The 18,125-nt window shown below is 40.8% G+C and overlaps 2 protein-coding genes across 5 annotated transcripts in view; both read right to left on the bottom strand.

The window, feature by feature from the left end:
- Positions 1–12,437, bottom strand: part of FAM149A (family with sequence similarity 149 member A) — a 28,351-nt gene extending 15,914 nt beyond the window's left edge. The window contains exon 1 of one of the 3 annotated variants that reach the window (XM_064149020.1): positions 12,172–12,437. Coding sequence is in view for 2 of the 3 variants with exons in the window: in XM_064149019.1 (XP_064005089.1) it covers positions 12,068–12,135 (68 nt within the window). In the remaining variant the exon portion in view is untranslated. The other 2 variants (XM_064149019.1, XM_064149018.1) reach the window with 2 other exon arrangements.
- Positions 12,438–16,328: 3,891 nt separating this feature from the next.
- The window catches only part of TLR3 (toll like receptor 3), a 35,700-nt gene continuing 33,903 nt past the window's right edge, over positions 16,329–18,125 (bottom strand). For both annotated transcript variants that reach the window (XM_064149016.1, XM_064149017.1), the window contains exon 6: positions 16,329–17,671. In XM_064149016.1, coding sequence (XP_064005086.1) covers positions 17,443–17,671 — 229 coding nt within the window. In that variant the 3' untranslated portion in view covers positions 16,329–17,442. The remainder of the gene's footprint in view (positions 17,672–18,125) is intronic.

The following is an 18,125-nucleotide window of genomic DNA, read 5'->3' as shown; positions in this document are numbered from 1 at the left end:
TAGATAACAAGGATGCCTATGCCAAAATCTAGTTCTCCACATCATATATGCTACTGCTTATGCCTTGGCTAATAAAGTCACCAAAAATCTATCACAAGTTTAAACTTCTAATCAGGGAAGACCCTGCAAGGCAAATCCTTGGTAGCTGGCACAATCACAGCAGAAAACATCTCTATATGCCTGGCCTAATCCTCCTCCCTCTTTCCCAGGCATCTGCTTTTGGCTACTGTCAGCATCAACAATCTCCATGGAAAATGGCACAGTCCAGCCCAGTGAAAACTTCACTATCTATCTCATAGATAACAATGGTGAGATCACAGCCCACTTTCTACATGGAAAGTTGGTTATCTCTGCTCACATCCATCTTCCTCTGCTACTTCATTTGCCATGTTATTATTCAAGCAATCTTTTAAGGTCTTTATCTTTTTTTTTCCATAGCTGACCCTTGTCTTTCATGGTTTTCCACAACTCAACATCACCACAAAGCCTCTCCACTTTACTGTTCACCCCTTTACGTGGTCAAACATCTTGAACTGCCCAGGACCGACCTTACAAAACACCCCTGGAGAAGGAAACCATTCACTGCTGCTGTTTCCTGCTGCAGTGATTTGCTCGTGGCAAGAACATTTCCCTCTTGTGTTCCTGCTGCTTTTACTTGATAGACTTTTGGCCATCGAAACTGACCTGACTGGAATTCCTGCACCTACAAGGCTTCCTGACTTTTAAAAGATCCTGGGTAGGTAGATGACAGCTTTGAATGAACCCTAAACCTACAAACCTGGGGGAAAAAAAAAAAAAAAAAAAAAAAAAAAACCTATCACCAATAACATTTCATGGATCTTCTCTATGAAACAAAGCATATGCATTATACTTCATAGCATAATTTACGGTGCGAGATGGCACACATCATTCCACCTCACGCAGTGGTACTGCTCCTTGGACCAGATGTCAAAAGACCGGCATGGAAACGACTGCACTACTGAAATGAAAAAATCCCTCCCAGCACAACCAGCGCATAGCTCCCCGGGCTGGCAAGCGAATGCCAGAGATTGCCGCAGCCAGCGCCGACCGCACCCTCGGCGATTGCAGGCGTTCAGTGACGACGGTACAAACAGCCGCGTCCACCCACGCCGCGCTTCAGCGCCCCAGGGTAATTAGCGACCCGACCCCGGCCTCTCTGCGCCGCCGCCGCCGCCGCAGGCAGGCTGACAGCAGGGCGCAGCGCCCGGCCCTGTCGCCCACACTCACCCCACGACCAGCAGTCCCCGACCGCTGCAGCTGCCACCCCGCGGTCCTGCACCCCGCGCCCTGCGCATGGAGCACGCAGGGGAACTACAGCCCCTGCCCGCCCCTCGCACCGCCCCGGCTGCAGCAGGGCGGTCAGGAAGAGGAGGCGGAGGCGGCCCGGCCGCGACCGCCCCGCAGAGCCCTACCTCACCCCCAGCCCTGCGCCGGAGCGGCTCAGCGGCCGGTCCCCCGCCTCCCGGGAGCTAGGGCTGGGCCCGACCCAAAAGGGAGCACGGAAAATTGAACCTCAACCTGAGATGGAGCGGTGCGTGTTTCTCACATCTCTCATCTCTGAACACACAGCCAATGAAGGTCCATTTTAGAGTCTTACTGCCCATAGAGGTATTCCCTCGTCTCTCCAGATGATAAAATATATGCTGTGCTGGACTGCATCATTTTCCTTGTTAATTGAAAGTTTTCCTGCGAACTACCCCTGTGCAAAACCTCGATCACCTGAAGCAGGGGTGACAGGGCAGAGTGCTGCCTGTCGGCTGCAGATTTACACCACACTTCATCTCTAGCTCAAGGACAGAACTTCTGATGCCCGTGTATTTCGTTGAAAGCCTCTCTGAGGAGGAAATCCTTTTGCTCAGAAGCATGATTATTCTCGCTGGGAAAGAAGAAAAGGCAACATTAAAAATGCCGAAAATTAAGACTGAAAAAGTCTGTTGTGTGAAGCCTCGTAGGAAAAGGGCATCATTGAAGTGAGAAAGCTTCATAACCAACAAAATACTACTGGCTCAGAGGTCTGTATGGAAAATAACTATGCTTTTTTTCCTCTGATATTTAAAGAATTCTCACCAAACACAGCTTTTTAAAAATGTTCCAAATTTTTTCTGCCCCAATGAAACATTAAGAAATATTTACATTTATCTGTGCTGTAAAAACTTTTCTTGGCCTTAGCAATCATTGTTCAGTAAAAGCAGGTTTGTTCAAAACCTCAAACACATGCACAACAAACCACAGCTTTTTTGTCAAGCTACACATATCCAATAAGCAGCCAAAGACCTAGAACAGCAAGTTCTGCTCTTAAGGTTAAGAAAACACAATTTTAATTCTAAATCACTGCATATACCTATGTTCACACATCACAGCAAGCAAGTTTTGCAACAGAGATTTACATTTACATCAGTCCAGGCATAACACATATGTGTCATTCACATATGCAAGCACCAGAGCATGGGAAGCAAAAATGATGATATAAAGTTATCAATCACTTATACTTTTTATTCCTGTGTCTACCGTAATGATTATGGGTGTTACACAACTGATTGTCACCCACAGAGGATCCCTGTGCCCTAGATGACTGCTAGGGTCAGCTCAGCTTATTGCCCCTTCAATATGCCTTACAACTTACTTAAAGGGAAAATAAAAAAAGGCACTTCCACAGTGGCAGAACTCCAATTTTGTGTTACCTTCCACAAGGCAGCACTGGATGTTACTTCAGAAGAGAAACACACTAGCACAAACATGGCAGTGGGGGATAGCCTTTTCTAGCTGAAAAAGTGAGAAGAAACACACACACACCACAGACAAATGAAAACAAGAAATAAACTGATCTTACAGAAGCTTGTAATAAAAGTAATTTTGAATAACAGTTTATCAATAAATAGATATATAATAACAAAGTATATTTAAACTGGTTCTACTGCACCTAATTTATGTGGTTTCCTTTAACATCAACATTCATAGCAAAGTCCACGTGCAAAGATAATCCTGTGCCAGGCTTAATAAACATCAGTCACACTGTTAGGCATGCTGCTTATTTCAGACTATTCAAAGTCCTTATATTTCCTTATAGGAAATCTGTGTCAAAATATAAGGCTGCTTCTGAGTTTGAATGAGAACAAAAAAATCATCACTGAAATGGAGTAAAAGAAGAAGACAAAATAGGAAGAGAGTAAGCCTAAGCAAATGAAGTAGTACATGTCTTCAGTCAGATTTTAAGAACTTTGTTGTAAAGGGATGGAGAGTGAGGAGTAGAGCCTCATAGGCAACAGAAGTCTTGAATTTGGTTAATCTTACATTTCTGTATTCATTACTGTAAATATTTCATTCTTTCCCCCACCTTCCCTTTATGAAGCAACACAACGAATCTGCCTAGTTGCTTAGATCAAAAAAGAATACAATGAGCCAGCTAAGCATACAAGTTTCACAGTTGCATTTAAAGGTCAAACCGTGCTACAGAATTATTTATATCATCAACCTCAGAAAGTTATACAAATTAGAGAGCCCTTTGGTCTACACTGAAGAAGAGGAAATCAGTGAAAAAAATAAAGTAGGCTAAAAAAGAAGTGAGTCTGTATGGACAAAAAAAATTAAAATGTATTGGAGCTTTATTTCCCATTATGAGTCAGGAAAAGCATATCCCATCACACAGAATCATAGAATCAACCAGGTTGGAAGAGACCTCCAAGATCAACCAGTCCAACCTATCACCCTGCCCTATCCAATCAACTAGACCATGAAGGGCATGATGTGAAGGCCTAACAGCAATTTAAGAGAGAAGTTCCAGGCTTAGGAAAACACAATGGCCTGACCTAAGATGCATGAGCCATTTCTTTGCTTGGAGTTTTAAAGACAAAGAACTCGAAGGTGGTATAGGAGGTTAGAGTTCTGATGGGAGACAGGAGGTATCACACCATCATTGACTATCCGAAGTTGAAAATACAAACCTTCCTCAGAGGTTTTCTGCTGTCAGCATTTAATCGTATCACCCAATCAAGCCCTTCTGTTTTCAGAAATAGCACATACTGTCTTTGAAGCTCTATATGGGTTACTGATGCTCAGATGATTAGATTATCCTGGGGGCAAGCATTCATACAGCTGAACTGCTACTGAGTTTTCAGGTGACAATATTTTTGATCTGACTGAATTAACATAATTAGCAATTTGCTAAGTCTTTTCCTAAATGATCAGAAAAGCCATACTTGGTTCTAAAAGAAGATAGTTTTGGAATACTCTGCCTTCAGCTGCATAGAGTGTATAATCTTAAAAGACAAAGGATATCATTACTCATCTGTGCAATGTAGTAAATCAATATGTATGTCCTCATTATCTCACAATAACACTGCAATGACAGTGGTCTAGATGGGCAAATGGCTTCCAGGAATACAAGGATTTGATCTTATATCTCAATTTTTGGGAGTAATTGCATAATGGTTAGACAAAAACATTTTTTAAATGTATAAACAATTTCTTGGCCAGTAGTATACTCAGAACTACTACTCCTCATTGCTGCCAGGTAGCAGCAGGTTCTCTTAGAATCTGAATCTCAGGGGACAAAATTTCCTCAGTGCTTGGCCTCATCACCATCCACAGTCTTCTGTGCCAGCCACCTGCATCTCCTAGCTGAATCAAAATCACCTGTTTTACCCAAGACCTGTTTCTCCTTAAGGTTAAGGTCTTCACTTGTTATTGCATCTGGAGTGAAGAAAAATAAGAAATATGTGAACATAAATGAACTTACAACACCAGCACACAAGTTATTATGCTCCTGCAACTTCAGGGCTACTTCTGTAGATGTGGAATAAGGGAAAACCAGGCCATAATTTTTAATACAGTATCAATACATGTACCTACAACACAGCATCTGAGGTGGATGTGTACTGCATAAATTGTAATGGAATACCTACTATTTGGCATTTTCATATTGAATCCTGAAATGGCTTTTGCAACCATTCCAGTTTTAAAGATAGGCTTACTTTTATAGGGTAATTTTGTTCTTCTGCAAATTTTGAATGCATTTCAAAATTATAAAGCCTTTAAAACAGCATGAGCTTGATGAGTATTATATATAATTTAAAACCTATTTCTAATCTTGGTTCACTGTGAAAACATAAACACAAGTGTAATACTTGGTTCTAGGAAACATAGACTACTTCTGAGAGCAAAACATGCACATTAAGTGCTTCTTCAATTCATAGAAGCAATCTGACTTTTTAATGTAAATTATGATCCAATATTAAGAAAAATACTATAACCTCAATTGACTGCAATAATAAAGAATGCTAATTAGTGTCTTAGAGAAGGTGTTTTATTTCTTTGGATCTGATAGGAGGCATTTACTGCTGCAGGATCAAGTGTCTATGAAGAGGGGGAGAGGAAGTAGCACCTTAACAAAACACTTGGAAGTCGTCCACAAGGCTTTGCCTGTATAGTCTTGTTACTGATGTACATCTGGAAATTCAGTTAGTATCTTTTTATAATAGATTTGCTTAACCAGCATAACCACAAAGATATGAGAACATTTTTTTTCCCATTCTGAAGAAAATTGCACATATAATACATCATTCAGTACAGGTGCAGAACTACTATGAATGCAAATTAAGAAAAAAAAAATTGAAATGTTATATAACAACAAATGTACAGTACAGAGTGAAGCAATGCAAGTGTGTCAAAACTTGAGTGCCTGAACTAAACAAACATGCACAGCAGCACTTGAGCTGTGTGTCTATACACAGGTCAAGAGACGAAGGCATTCATTTTTAACACAAGGGAAAAAAAAACCAAAACAACCATGTACACCTTGGTTTCAGGTTACAGAAAGATAATAAAGAAACCAAAGTTAAACTCAATGGTTAAACATTTCATTGAAACCTCTGGTGACTTTTGAGAGAACATGATTTTTAGTAAGTAGAAAGACAGTAAACAATCTGTCCAGAACACTCTATATGTCCACCAAGAGAGAACATGTTTTGATTATAAAGGCCATCACTCATTCAAAAAGCACTGTGAAAGGCAATGAGGAGGAAAAGGGGAAATAACATGAAAAAGAGAAGAAAACAGTGGAGAGAACATAAAAGTGACTAAAAATATGTTGTAAAGTGGAGAGCAACACAAAAGGTTTAGGTTCTTTGTGTCATGTTTTAACTCTTTGATATAAAGTTATTTAGCATCATGATCCATAATAAACAAGCCATACAATTTACACTTTGGTGTAGAAAAGTTCCCAATATACTCTTTGTAAAGAGCTAGAACATAATCATGTTACTTTGAGCCATTTATCACGCTAAATATTTTCACTGGAATGTGTCTTCTTTGTAACATGGTACTCATCACCTGCTTGTATTTAATCTCAGCAGCTCTGCATTATTTGAAGTTTTACTTCAGTGCTGCTTAGGCAGTTGGGAAACATTTTAGCAAGTGACTAAGTGCAGATAATCATAGCCATGCTGATGATTTAAGACAGAACTTGTTCAACCTTGACATATATAGTCCCATATTTTTAATTGACTAAAACTGTGAAACACTGTTACATGTACTTTTATTTACCAATGGGTTTGCTGATCATGCAACTGAAAGATGTGTTTCATTTTGCCTCAATATTAAGGCATCTGTCTGGAAGAAAGCACTATAATGATATTCTCTGAGACTGTTAAACTCTATCTCATTGAAACACAAGTGATGCTGTTGTTCAAAGCATACTTACAGTTTATAGAATATGAGTTTACCAAAACATTCCAAATTCTCTGCATGCAGTATAAAGTATGTTTGTGCATATATATACAAAGCTAACAAAATTTCACACAATAATCTTCTCATCATTCCAGAGTCTTTAAGAACTATTTAGAATGTGCTTTTGCAGGGAAGGAGAAAAAAAAAAAAAAAAGCAAAAGAAAGAGAAAATAAAGAATTTTTAGCAATTGCTTCCTGCATTGGCTACTTAAGAATTCCCCTTCTTCAGAAGAAATTATCTGGTAAAAAATTGTGTGCTACATTATGAAGATTATGTTTTCAAGTACAAATAGCACACAAATCTCCACTCCTATTATCCAAATAGTGTAGATGTACACACCTGCATAAATACACCTCCACAACACTTAATTTCCTAGAAGATTATGGCAACAACTATAAAAGACCAACTTGTTCAGCCCAGGGCTCAGTATTTTGTGAAGAGAAGAAACTTATTCCTTTAAAACTTGACAAGAGCAGCATCAGCTCTGAAAAGACTTCCAACAAACTACTGCAAGATTCCAAAGTCTTCTACCATATCAGAACTACAGAGGGAAAAAAAATACTGATCTGGAGCCACTATGGTCCAAAGCTAAACTGGAAAGTGTAACTCTACAGTTGCACACTGAACTCTACACTAATGAGCAGTAAAATTCCAACTTTACAGACATTATTCAAGTCCCCCAACTTGCAAGATTTTTGAGGGATTCACAATCATAAGCAAGCTTATCAACATGGGCCCAGGGCCCTTCCTCTTCTTTCTCTGTCTAACACTAGTAATCCTGCTCACTGAGAACACATTAGAAAATAAATGCCTGGTTTTAAACATACCACCTTAGTTTCTTATAAATAGCACACAATAATAAGTTTTTAGCACCTGAAAGGAGGAAAGAAAAGCACTTGGAAAAAACTTCAGATTCTTTTCTTCAGCTGTTGTCTTTGCGTGTATTTTTTCAACATTTGTTCACTAGATGCTTAGTGAACTTAGTGATGCTTAGTTACTTGCTATAAGCTTCGTAAGACCTTACCAAAAACCTAATGTTATGTCTAATATTATAAAACCTTAGGAAGTACATTTAGTTCCATCCATCTAGAGGAATATTGACTTCTGTAGTCCAAAGTAAAATTAAAATCTAAGTTCTTGTATACTTATTCGCAATGAAAAAGAAACAGACCTCAGCAAACCACCACATTACTACATTTACTCTTTTAGATGAATACAGCAATGGAAATGAGCAGCTAAGTAACACTGCAGTGATCTATCTAGGTTAGTATGCATTACAGCATGAAAGAGATCTGTTACTTCTAGTGGTTAGAACAAGAGATGGGAAAACCAAGTTTCCATCCTCTTCTGCAACTCATCAAGTTACTTACACCAATATTTTCAAAGTCAACTATTTTGAAAGCCAAAGCTTGAGCTACTAAGAAATAAAAGCTGGCAGAAGACAGTGACATTTTGGCATCACCGATAAAGCTACCCTTCTCACACCAAGATCAGAAACACAATTTTCATGTGTTAGAGCTATCCTGAAAAATCAGGAGCAATGCAGTTAATTTCTGCACAGTGCTATCCACTGCTGAACAACACAAACCTTGCTCAGTTTACCTTTAGATCATGTAAGGGCTGTTATCTCCCCTAGTTACTGCAACATGTTAAGATAGAAATATTTCTTTTAAAAAAAAAAAAAGAGTCCAGATATCTTGGTGTCACCAGCAGATTGTGGTAACTGTAGCATAAGGCATATTATTGTTCTCTCCCAAGGAATTTCGTGATCTTATATAGTGGAATATATTTTTGCAAACAACAGTAATAAAAGTGATTTTTTTTCCTCCATTTGAAGAAAAAGATTTATTCATTACCACTCCTTCAATTTTATTATAAACATAAGACATCACTATGTAAATAAGCAGTAAATGTAAAATCTTATAAAGTATTGCTACAGCTTAGCCCTGCACAGAATTAGGACAATTAGCATAGTTCTGGAGCTCAGAAAATTCAGAGTACCTCAGAAAAATGGGAAGAAATCAGTGCTAGGTTTTCACTATTGCAAGCAATCAAGGTACACTGAGTGCAATCAACTTGTCAGGACCTAAGGAAAAAAAAATGTAAGTCATAAAATGGATCCTTTAATTTATTAACCAATTACTCCTGGTTAAATTGCTATTAATGAAAGTATTCTAGCCATTGATGATGTCTTCAAAAACATTTCACACAGCAATAAACCTTGTCATAGAGAACCTTAGTTTGCCAAAGCAGACATTTCCTTATGTAACTATTCATAATATCATATTCTATAACTCACAAATCCAAATCTAAACTCTAGGCAAGGACTCGTAAAGTTTTCAATATTTAATTAAGATGTTTCTTCTAAAAGCTTAAGTGGGACCATCTAATTAAAAAAATGCTAATGTGGAGGTATAGACTTTCCTTGTCAAAGTGATGTATCTTATTCCTTCTACATCTTCCTAGTTTGGTTTTGTTTTTTTGAACACAGACAATACCTTATTAGAATAAGCTTCACTGCTATGAATAAAAGATTTGAAATGCCACCATGCATACAGAAGTGTAACAGTTAAGGGATAATTAGGGGATATCAGTTAGAAGTGTTTCAATAGCAAGCCAAAATAAACATTTTGCTGCACAGACTCAGCTTTAACATAATAGAGTTTGCTCTTCATCCCAATACTACCAATTTGTTGCAAGAGTGAATTTCACCCTCTTCAGTTATTTTAATCATAAAAGTCATGGGCACTTCAGTAGGAATACCAGCTCATACAACATTGTACCAGGTACTAAAAAAATAAACAACTAGTAGGAAATTATAGGCAAACAGCACTAATTTGGTTCTGATATTGTTTATACAAAAAGCATCAAATACCTTCTAAACAGAACTCTGTCAATACACTTCAAACCAGAGTAACATCCCTATTCTAGGAAGGCTACTATTGTACACACATGCAGAGAAAGTTTAAGCCTGCAAGAGTTTACAATTTATTCTTAATCAAAACAAAATATATTAGATGGGAGGAGAGGGAAATATAAGAACTACGTCAGACATTTTCTATTCCTACTTGCACTATTTTCAGTGCTACACAGCTTAGTTATCTGGCAATTACAATATTTCAATTAATTTACTATTCACTATAAATTTCTAGGTATCTATATAAAAGCATGTATTTTAAGACATATTGACACTAGTTATAACTACAGAAAAGCTATCTGAAACACCTTTACATGATGCTGACATTAGGACTAGAAATTAGAGTTCAGAAAACAATCCTGGAGTCAACGTGAACTCAACACACAGTGACAACCAAAGCTACGAACAAAACACTGGTCCACATCAGAGGGTATGATGAGACACAAATGGAAAACATCACTTAGCAGATGTGTAAAATCTTGCTGTGCACCTGGCAGAATAGTGCATGCAGTTCTCAACCCTACATCTCAAGAAAGACATACTGGAGTAAGAGAATGGCTACAAATGTTATTAACGGGGAACAGAAAAGCTAAAAAGGCTGGGAGTCTTTAACAGGTGATGTGCTCAAGATTTACAGTATCATAGAAAAGTTACCAGTAGAAAATGAGCAAATTACTACCTTGCAATACAATAACTAGAGACTTCTTGAAACCAGTAGATCAGTTTAAAGAAGCATGAAAGAAAAACCTTTTTTTTTTCCTACTCCAAAACAGAGCATGCAGCAACTTTCAAGATGCTGTTGCTACTACTAGCATATTCAAAGGCAAATCAGCCAGACATTAGGCCTATCAACTGATTCCAAAAGAAGTAAATAGGTGCCTACATTCTAACATAGTTACTTTAAGGGCTGCAGATCTGGGAAATAAGCACAATTTCTCTGCCAGGGTAGAGTTCAAAATTGATTCAGAACGGCGGAGGACTATTATTTAAATGAAATACCATGCTATGTGGAAACCAAACTAAGAGTTGAGGCTCCGCAATCCATACAAGAGTTCTACAGTATACTGGAAAGATTCCACTCCTAAAGAGCTAGAAATTTAACTTTCAAAAATACAGTCATCCCTAATGACACCTGACAAAATACTGGTTTTCTGATTACCAGCAATCATATAATCATTACTATTGGAAAAAAAACTGTAAGAGCAACAAGTCCAACCATCAACATCACCCTGCCCACTAAACTATGTCTGAAAGTGCTGATATCTACATCTCCAGGAATGGTGACTCCATTACTTCCCTGGGCAGCTTAGTCTGTTGCCTGACTGCTTGCTTCAGGAAAGACATTTTTCCTGATATCCAGCCTAAACCTGGTGCAACTCGAAGTCATTTCCTCTTGTCCTATTGCTAATTACTTGTCAGAAGAGACTAACACACCCCTCACATCAACCTCCTTGCATTAGTTGTAGAGAACGAGAAAGTCTGCCCTCAGCCTCCTCTTCTCCAGACTAAACAATCCCAGTTTCCTCAGCTAGGTATTCGTAAGACCTGTTCTCTAGGCCCCTTGCCATAGTTGAGTGCCGCAGAGGTGGCAATTTGTGTAACATACACAGTCTCTCTTTCTCTTTTCTTTTTTTATTTGATTGGTTGGTTGTTGTGGTGATGGTGGAGTAGGTGGTTTTGGAGTGCTTTGGTTTGTTTGTTTTGGTTAGTTGGTTTTGATTTTGCTTGGGGTTTGGTTTTTTTGTTTGTTTGTTTTGTAAGAGTACAAAATACTCCATCAGTACAACAACAACAATGCAATCAAGTGAGTTCTTCTGCTTTAAGTATGCTATGAAACCTCTTTCTGCTTTATTTTCGCTTTGCAATATATAACCAGCTGAATTCTACATAATTATCAGGTTTCTAACATACTTATCAGGTTTCTTCAGCAAAATCTAAGTATTTTCAAGGTGCCGCTTGAAGACTAAACACAGAAGCATCCAAAGTTTCCTACCCGCTTTTCACACTTCGGAATTTTACAAGTCAGGAACTGGAACGGCAGCTTTGATGCAACTTAGTGACTTCCCGTGATCCCAGATATAACTGCGGGCGGTATCTCTACGATCCCTGCGCCAGCTCAACACCTGCGCTCCCTCTGGACTTCGCCACTGCTCCTGTTCAACTTGGGGGGTTGTTCCCCTCGGGGACAGGGCAGTTTTCTTCCGCCCGTGCGGGGCCAGGCTCTGACCTCCGTTCGCCTAGCACACAGCTGCCAGCCTTTCAGGCCGGACTTCCCCAGTAATCCAGCTCTGTGCTGGATCCAGCCCCCCGCGCAAACCATCGCTGGTTATCGAAGGTGTTTTTCCCAACCTCTAGCACATCCCTGGGAGGGAAAAAAAACTCCAGCGCAGGGAGATGTTCCGTACCTGTCAGGACACGTACAGGCAGGAGAGGATGGGAGCCGAGGCAGGAACGAAGGGCGCACATTCTCCATCCCACTCCGCCCAGCCTTCTGGGGACGCGGACTCACCGGGCGCGCGGCGGGCTGCCAAGCCACCTCCTCGCCGTCGCTCTCTGCCGCCACCTCCTCCCCGATATTAGGCAGGGTGATGAGCGGTCCCTGGGCGCCTGCCCGCCCCCCCGGTTCCCTCTCCACTGCGGCAGGCACCCGGCGTGGGGGACGACCGCCCGCTCCCCTCGGCGGCACCGAGGCCAGAGGCACGCAAGCCCCGCCAGCCTGGAGACGCGGGCTGGGGGCAGCCGGCACGCGGCGGAGCCTGGCGAGGAGGGCGCCCGGGTCCAGCGCCGCCACCTTCATGGCGGGGGGCGGGAGCCCCTTCCCGGCCCCGCGCCAACGAGCTCGGGCGGGAAGTGCTCGGCGGCGTTGCTAGGCCAAACAAACCCCCGGCGGGGCGGTGCGGGGCGTGCGTCGGCGGGGCGCAGCGCGCGGGCAGGGCGCCCCTGAGCCGCCCTCAGCCTGCGCACCTGTGAGCGCTGCCGGAGCGGCGGCCTGCGCGCCTGGGGCGGCCCTCGGGCGAAGGAGGCACAGCGTGGCCTGCGCCCTTTCGTTGATAGCCCACCTAATAGCAACACCCGGCCTGACAGGGGCGCAGGGCTCCGCTTCACACTCTTCACGCATTCGTGCACGGAATAGGTGCAACAAACGCGGAGAGAGAAATACACCCAGGCACCTTTTTAGGCCATGTCTGGCAACTGCAGCAGGGATCTGCGGAGGAGAAACAGCCTCTATGGAAAGATGCTCCCACTGATTCCAGGCGGCTTGGAGGGCAAATCGAGTGTGTCAGCATCCAAGCAGCAGCAGCGGTTACACAAACCAGGCAGCTAGAGGCACATGAGGCAAGGTTGGGGCAAATACTGCCTCAGCTGTGAAGTGCAGGGTTGTCTGTGGATAATCATGGCAGCAGCATTTTAAGCACACCGTAATGGTTGATATTACAGACAGGGCAAGCACTGCCAGAGCAGGTAGCATAGCCCTCAGCAGTGCTTAGAAGAGTGGCTGAAGGATCAGAGAAGGGTTTAGGTTGGAAAGAACTTCAGAGATCACAGTTGCTGTATATATACAAGCACTACAGCACTATCAGCTCAAGGCTGGCAGTAGACAGTACAAACAAGGGTACGAAGTTCAGAATTATATCCCTGCCTTGTCTTCTAGCATATCGAGGAGTGCAATGAGCTGGCAGAGCACACACAACATAAAGAAAAGGAAGGCAAGAAAGAAAGAAGGAAATGTGTGCTAAGCAAACATCGTTGAACAGATTCTTGTAAACCTAACAGCAGTATAGTCTGCTCCTTACCGTGCCAAACAGACTTAAGTGAGCCACAGTGAAAACAGCACAACGTGTCATGGCATGTAGCAAATTTATCTCAGCTGCAACCCTAAAGCAACCCTACATGAAAACTAGAATAGAACCTGCTATGAACATCACTGTCTGTAACTTGTTCATTACTCCTTGTCCTTCAAGAACCACTGAAAGAGTCATGTTGTCCCAAATCTAGGGACTTGAGCATTCTGCCTCACTCAAGTCCTTTAGACATTCTGTTTTCAAAACGTTACCTAGGACTAGGAGGAACAGTCTGCTTTTGACACCAAGTTTGGAACTGATTTTCGTTGATTTAGTATCCAGCTCCTCAGCAAATTGGCATAATATGCTGATGCTGCCCGCTGCAAAGGCACTACTACCTGCTACCCAGCTCAGACAGAAACTACCGATCCCAAAAGCACTTACAACTTCTCTCCACGGTAGGCCTATTTATTTATTATCAACAGTATTGTCAAACAAATGTACAGATGCAGAGTAAAAGTAGGTAACTTTCAAACAGGTAAAATCCACATGAAAATTTTATGTCAATTATAATTGATTATTACTACTGTCCCTGTGCTTATTGCTTTTGTGCATTTGTTGGGATTTGTTGAGGTTGTTTAACATTAGTGCAATTCTCCTTGTTAGCCTTTGCAACATCTTTTCTGTTGTAAATTATTTTTAACTGAATGCAGGTACTAAACTGTTTATTATGCATCATTGTGTTTTTATAATTTACAATTACTCTCATCAGCAAATACTCTCAGTTTATATTACAAAAGTGAGCATCCATAACATTTTTCACTGTTCTGAGACCAATATTTGGCAACATTTGCAGTAACAAGAAATTTTTTAAATAGAATTTAGACACACTGTACTTTGTCAGGGTTTAAGGGCCAGAAAAGACCATTGGATGATGTAGTCAGACCTCTTGTATCACATTTCAGCTCGACATTTCTTCATGCTTTCACTGCATCTTTATGTCATGTTTAATATCTATGTGAATTGCTAACATTTTCTAAACTATTTCTTTTGATGTGAAATGAGAAATTATGCTACATGTCATTACCTATTTAGGAAGCACTGGAACTCTTTCACGTGTTAGTCTTTAAATAACAGGAAGAACAACTGTCACGGTGCATACCTGGCACCCCACCTTTACCTTGCCTCCTCAATTTTCAGGGCCTAATCATGAAGAAAGAATTTGTCACTTAGCCTGAAAAGGTCAGAAAGAGGAGATGAAAGCATCACAATGGGGATAATCCTATTACTGTAATTAGGGAATCATCATCTATCACTTCGACTGTAAACAAACCCTTTGTTTTCACTCAGGACTTCCTGAGCAAGCAAACAGAGTTTACACTCCCTTCACTCTTCCAGTGCATGCAAAAATTTGTTTTCATAAATTATTTTTTCTAATTCACATTTTTTAGCATCATGGGACATTCAGTCCTATTGAAAACCAACATTCTTCGTCTGTGCATATAAAAAAATCACGAGAAAGCCTGCCTAAAAGCTTAAATATTGAACTACTTGAAAACTGTTTTCCAGAGCAGTAAAATGACTCTGAAACAGATAATATTGAAATTGATGAGGGGAATGCTAGGGGGAAATAAAAAGCCATTTTAAAAAGAGTCCTGAGCTACTGAATGATCAAAAGCTACTAAAAACAGAGAAAGTTTTATAAGGCTCTTGGAGCATACATTAAATATTAATAAAGACATACACATGACTGTCCAGTGTTTAACTTACAATAAATTGTGCTCTAATGCTCCATAAAATTGCAGCCTGGCTCAAATATTACAGACTCTCAGAGCACATTCTGCTGGTTTTCTGCTCTCTCCAGATCAAGCTACCAGTCCATATGCTTAAATCTTAGTGCTCTGGCAATTGCCAACTAGCCTATGTCTCTGTGAAGTATGTTAATCAAAAAAAAAAAAAAAAAGATAACTACCAAACCACTCACAAGCTAGGAGCAGCTGTGGATCTGTTGGAGGGTAGGAGAGCCATGCAGAAGGACCTTGACAGGCTGGATAGGTGGGCAGAGGACAATGGGATGAGATTTAACAAGGCCAAATGCAGGATCCTACACTTTGGCCACAACAACTCCAAGCAGTGCTACAGACTGAGGACAGAGAGGCTGGAGAGCAGCCAGGAAGAAAGAGACCTGGGGGTACTGGTAGATGGTAGCTGAACATGAGCCAGCAGTGTGCTCAGGTGGCCAAGAGAGCCAATGTCATCCTGGCCTGTACCAGGAACAGTGTGGCCAGTAGGACAAGGGAGGTTATTCTTCCCCTGTACTCAGCACTGGTCAGGCCACACCTTGAGTACTGTGTCCAGTTCTGGGCCCCTCAATTCAAGAGAGATATTGAGGCGCTGGAATGTGTCCAGAGAAGGGCCCCGAAGCTGGTGAGGGGGCTGGAGCACAGCCCTGTGAGGAGAGGGTGAGGGAGCTGGGGTTGTTTAGCCTGGAGAAGAGGAGGATCAGGGTGACCTCATTCCTGTCCACAACTACCTGAAGGGAGGCTGTAGCCAGGTGGGGGCTGGTCTTCTCTCCCAGGCAACCAGCAATAGAACAAGGGGACACAGTCTCAAGTTGTGCTAGGGGAGGTCTAGGCTGGATGTTAGGAGGAAGTTCTTCACAGAGAGAGTGATTTGCCATTGGAATGGGCTGCCCAGGGAGGTAGCAGTGCCGTTCCTGGGGGTGTTCAAGAAAAGCCTGGATGAGGCACTTAGTGCCATGATCTAGTTGACTGGCTAGGGCTGGGTGCTAGGTTGGAGTGGATGACCTTGGAGGTCTCTTCCAACCTGGTTGATTCTATGAACAATTCCAATAATGTATAAGAAATCAATCCACAAATTTAAATCTGATTTCTTTACAATTATATTTTTATCTACCAAAACTATATGCAGTCATAAAGAAAAAGGACAAAAAACCTGAAATTAATCTTTTTTTTTCTCCTCCTACTCTACCTGCAACTGTTATCACAGGAACATTGTTTCTTTTGGCAGGTTATTTTTGTTGTTGTTCCACCAGTAAAAGTTTTCAGTAATGTAATTACAGTAGCACCACGTCATCCACAAAGGTGTCTTCTGACTATACTACAAAAAGATCTATGCATGTACTCACTTTATTCAGGTGCACCAGCTGTGCCTTGGCCATGATGTCAGATTATATTTAAAGACTTGAACAGAATTCTACACACATTTAGAGAACTAAAGTGACATATCTCAATATCAGTATTCTTCTGCTGGCTCTCTGAATTGCATCAGGAAAGAGTAAACAATTGGTTTAACTGATTACATGAGTTGACTTACTCATCAAAGTCTGAGTTTGATAGCCACCAGTACTGGCCCCACCCAGAAGGCATAACCAATCCTTCAATGCATGTTCTGAACAATCTGCTTACAGGGTCAAATTTCTCTATATAGCTTTCTCTTATAAAAAAGGTTTTAGAACTCACTTTGAACCACTGCTATGTTTCTTGATTTCAACTACAGAAATATAATTTCCTGTGTTACTTACTATGCTTCATATGGAAAGCTTTCCAATTTTAATTTCACTGAATCTCTCCTTGTGTAATGAAAGCAAACAGTAATATCCACTCTACCTTCTACATAGAATTTGCTATTTTATTACTAAGGCTTTTTCTTTTGCATATCCTTTTAAAGTAGACTCTGTCTCTACACTGCGTCAGACAGACATTTTTCCTAGAATATCACTTATTCTCATTGCTTCTCAGAATTTCTACCAATGTCTTGCTACGTAGATTGAAATGTCAGTCATGATCTATTTCAACATGTTACTTTAGTGCACATGAATTAAAATACCACTAAAAACATAGAGCGAAAACTAATTTTAAATTACAGTGACTCTTGCATATCTTTCCAACATGACAAACTTTTTCAAGTCTTTCTGAAGGCTTATTAGTTTTCCAGCAGTATAAAATAGTTAACAAAATAACCCCATGATTCCAAACTTATCGCACTTTACTATGAGATTTCAGTGCCATCACTAATTGCTGACGAAATGCACTGACTCGTTCTTTCTGGGCTGGCCAGTTCAAGATGCAGCAAGACCTGAACATCCCTCTTCTCAGGTGAAGTGCATGGTACAATTTGTAATCCTGGATATCATGAAGAAAGATTAATATGATGGAGTCCCGACTTTGTTCGATAGCTTGCTGACGAGCAAGATACACCTTAAAACTGAAGCAAAAATAAGACAAAAATACATGTGTTCTTTTATGTGAAAAAACTGTAGACAGTACTTGAAATATTTCATATAATAGTTCTTTCCCAACTCAAGGACTGGACTCAAACAGTCTTATTCATGGACATTCTGTGACACAAAATTTTCAGTACTTAAGTTGGTTACCTGCTAGCTAAAGAAAACACCCTCCCCTGAAATATAGCGTCAGGCTACTCTCTTGATATAGCCTTGTTTAGCAAAGTTCCTCTCTTTTCAAGATTACTACACTAAGGAAGGTGAAAAGACTCATAAATCACCTTTGGATAATAGCGATTTCACCCGCTATTGCTTTCTTTTCTAATGTGTCATTCTAAGGAAAGTATTCTGCACAGATGACACCTTGACTTTTTCGGGAAAAAAATTTAACATTACATTGACTAAGATTCAGATTTTCATTATTGTACATGTGGA

Source organism: Pogoniulus pusillus, chromosome 9 (genome assembly GCF_015220805.1).
Source record: "Pogoniulus pusillus isolate bPogPus1 chromosome 9, bPogPus1.pri, whole genome shotgun sequence".
NCBI classification, from domain to species: domain Eukaryota; kingdom Metazoa; phylum Chordata; class Aves; order Piciformes; family Lybiidae; genus Pogoniulus; species Pogoniulus pusillus.
The sequence above is the reverse complement of the archived record's forward strand: the minus strand, read 5'-3'. Positions and strand labels throughout refer to the sequence as shown.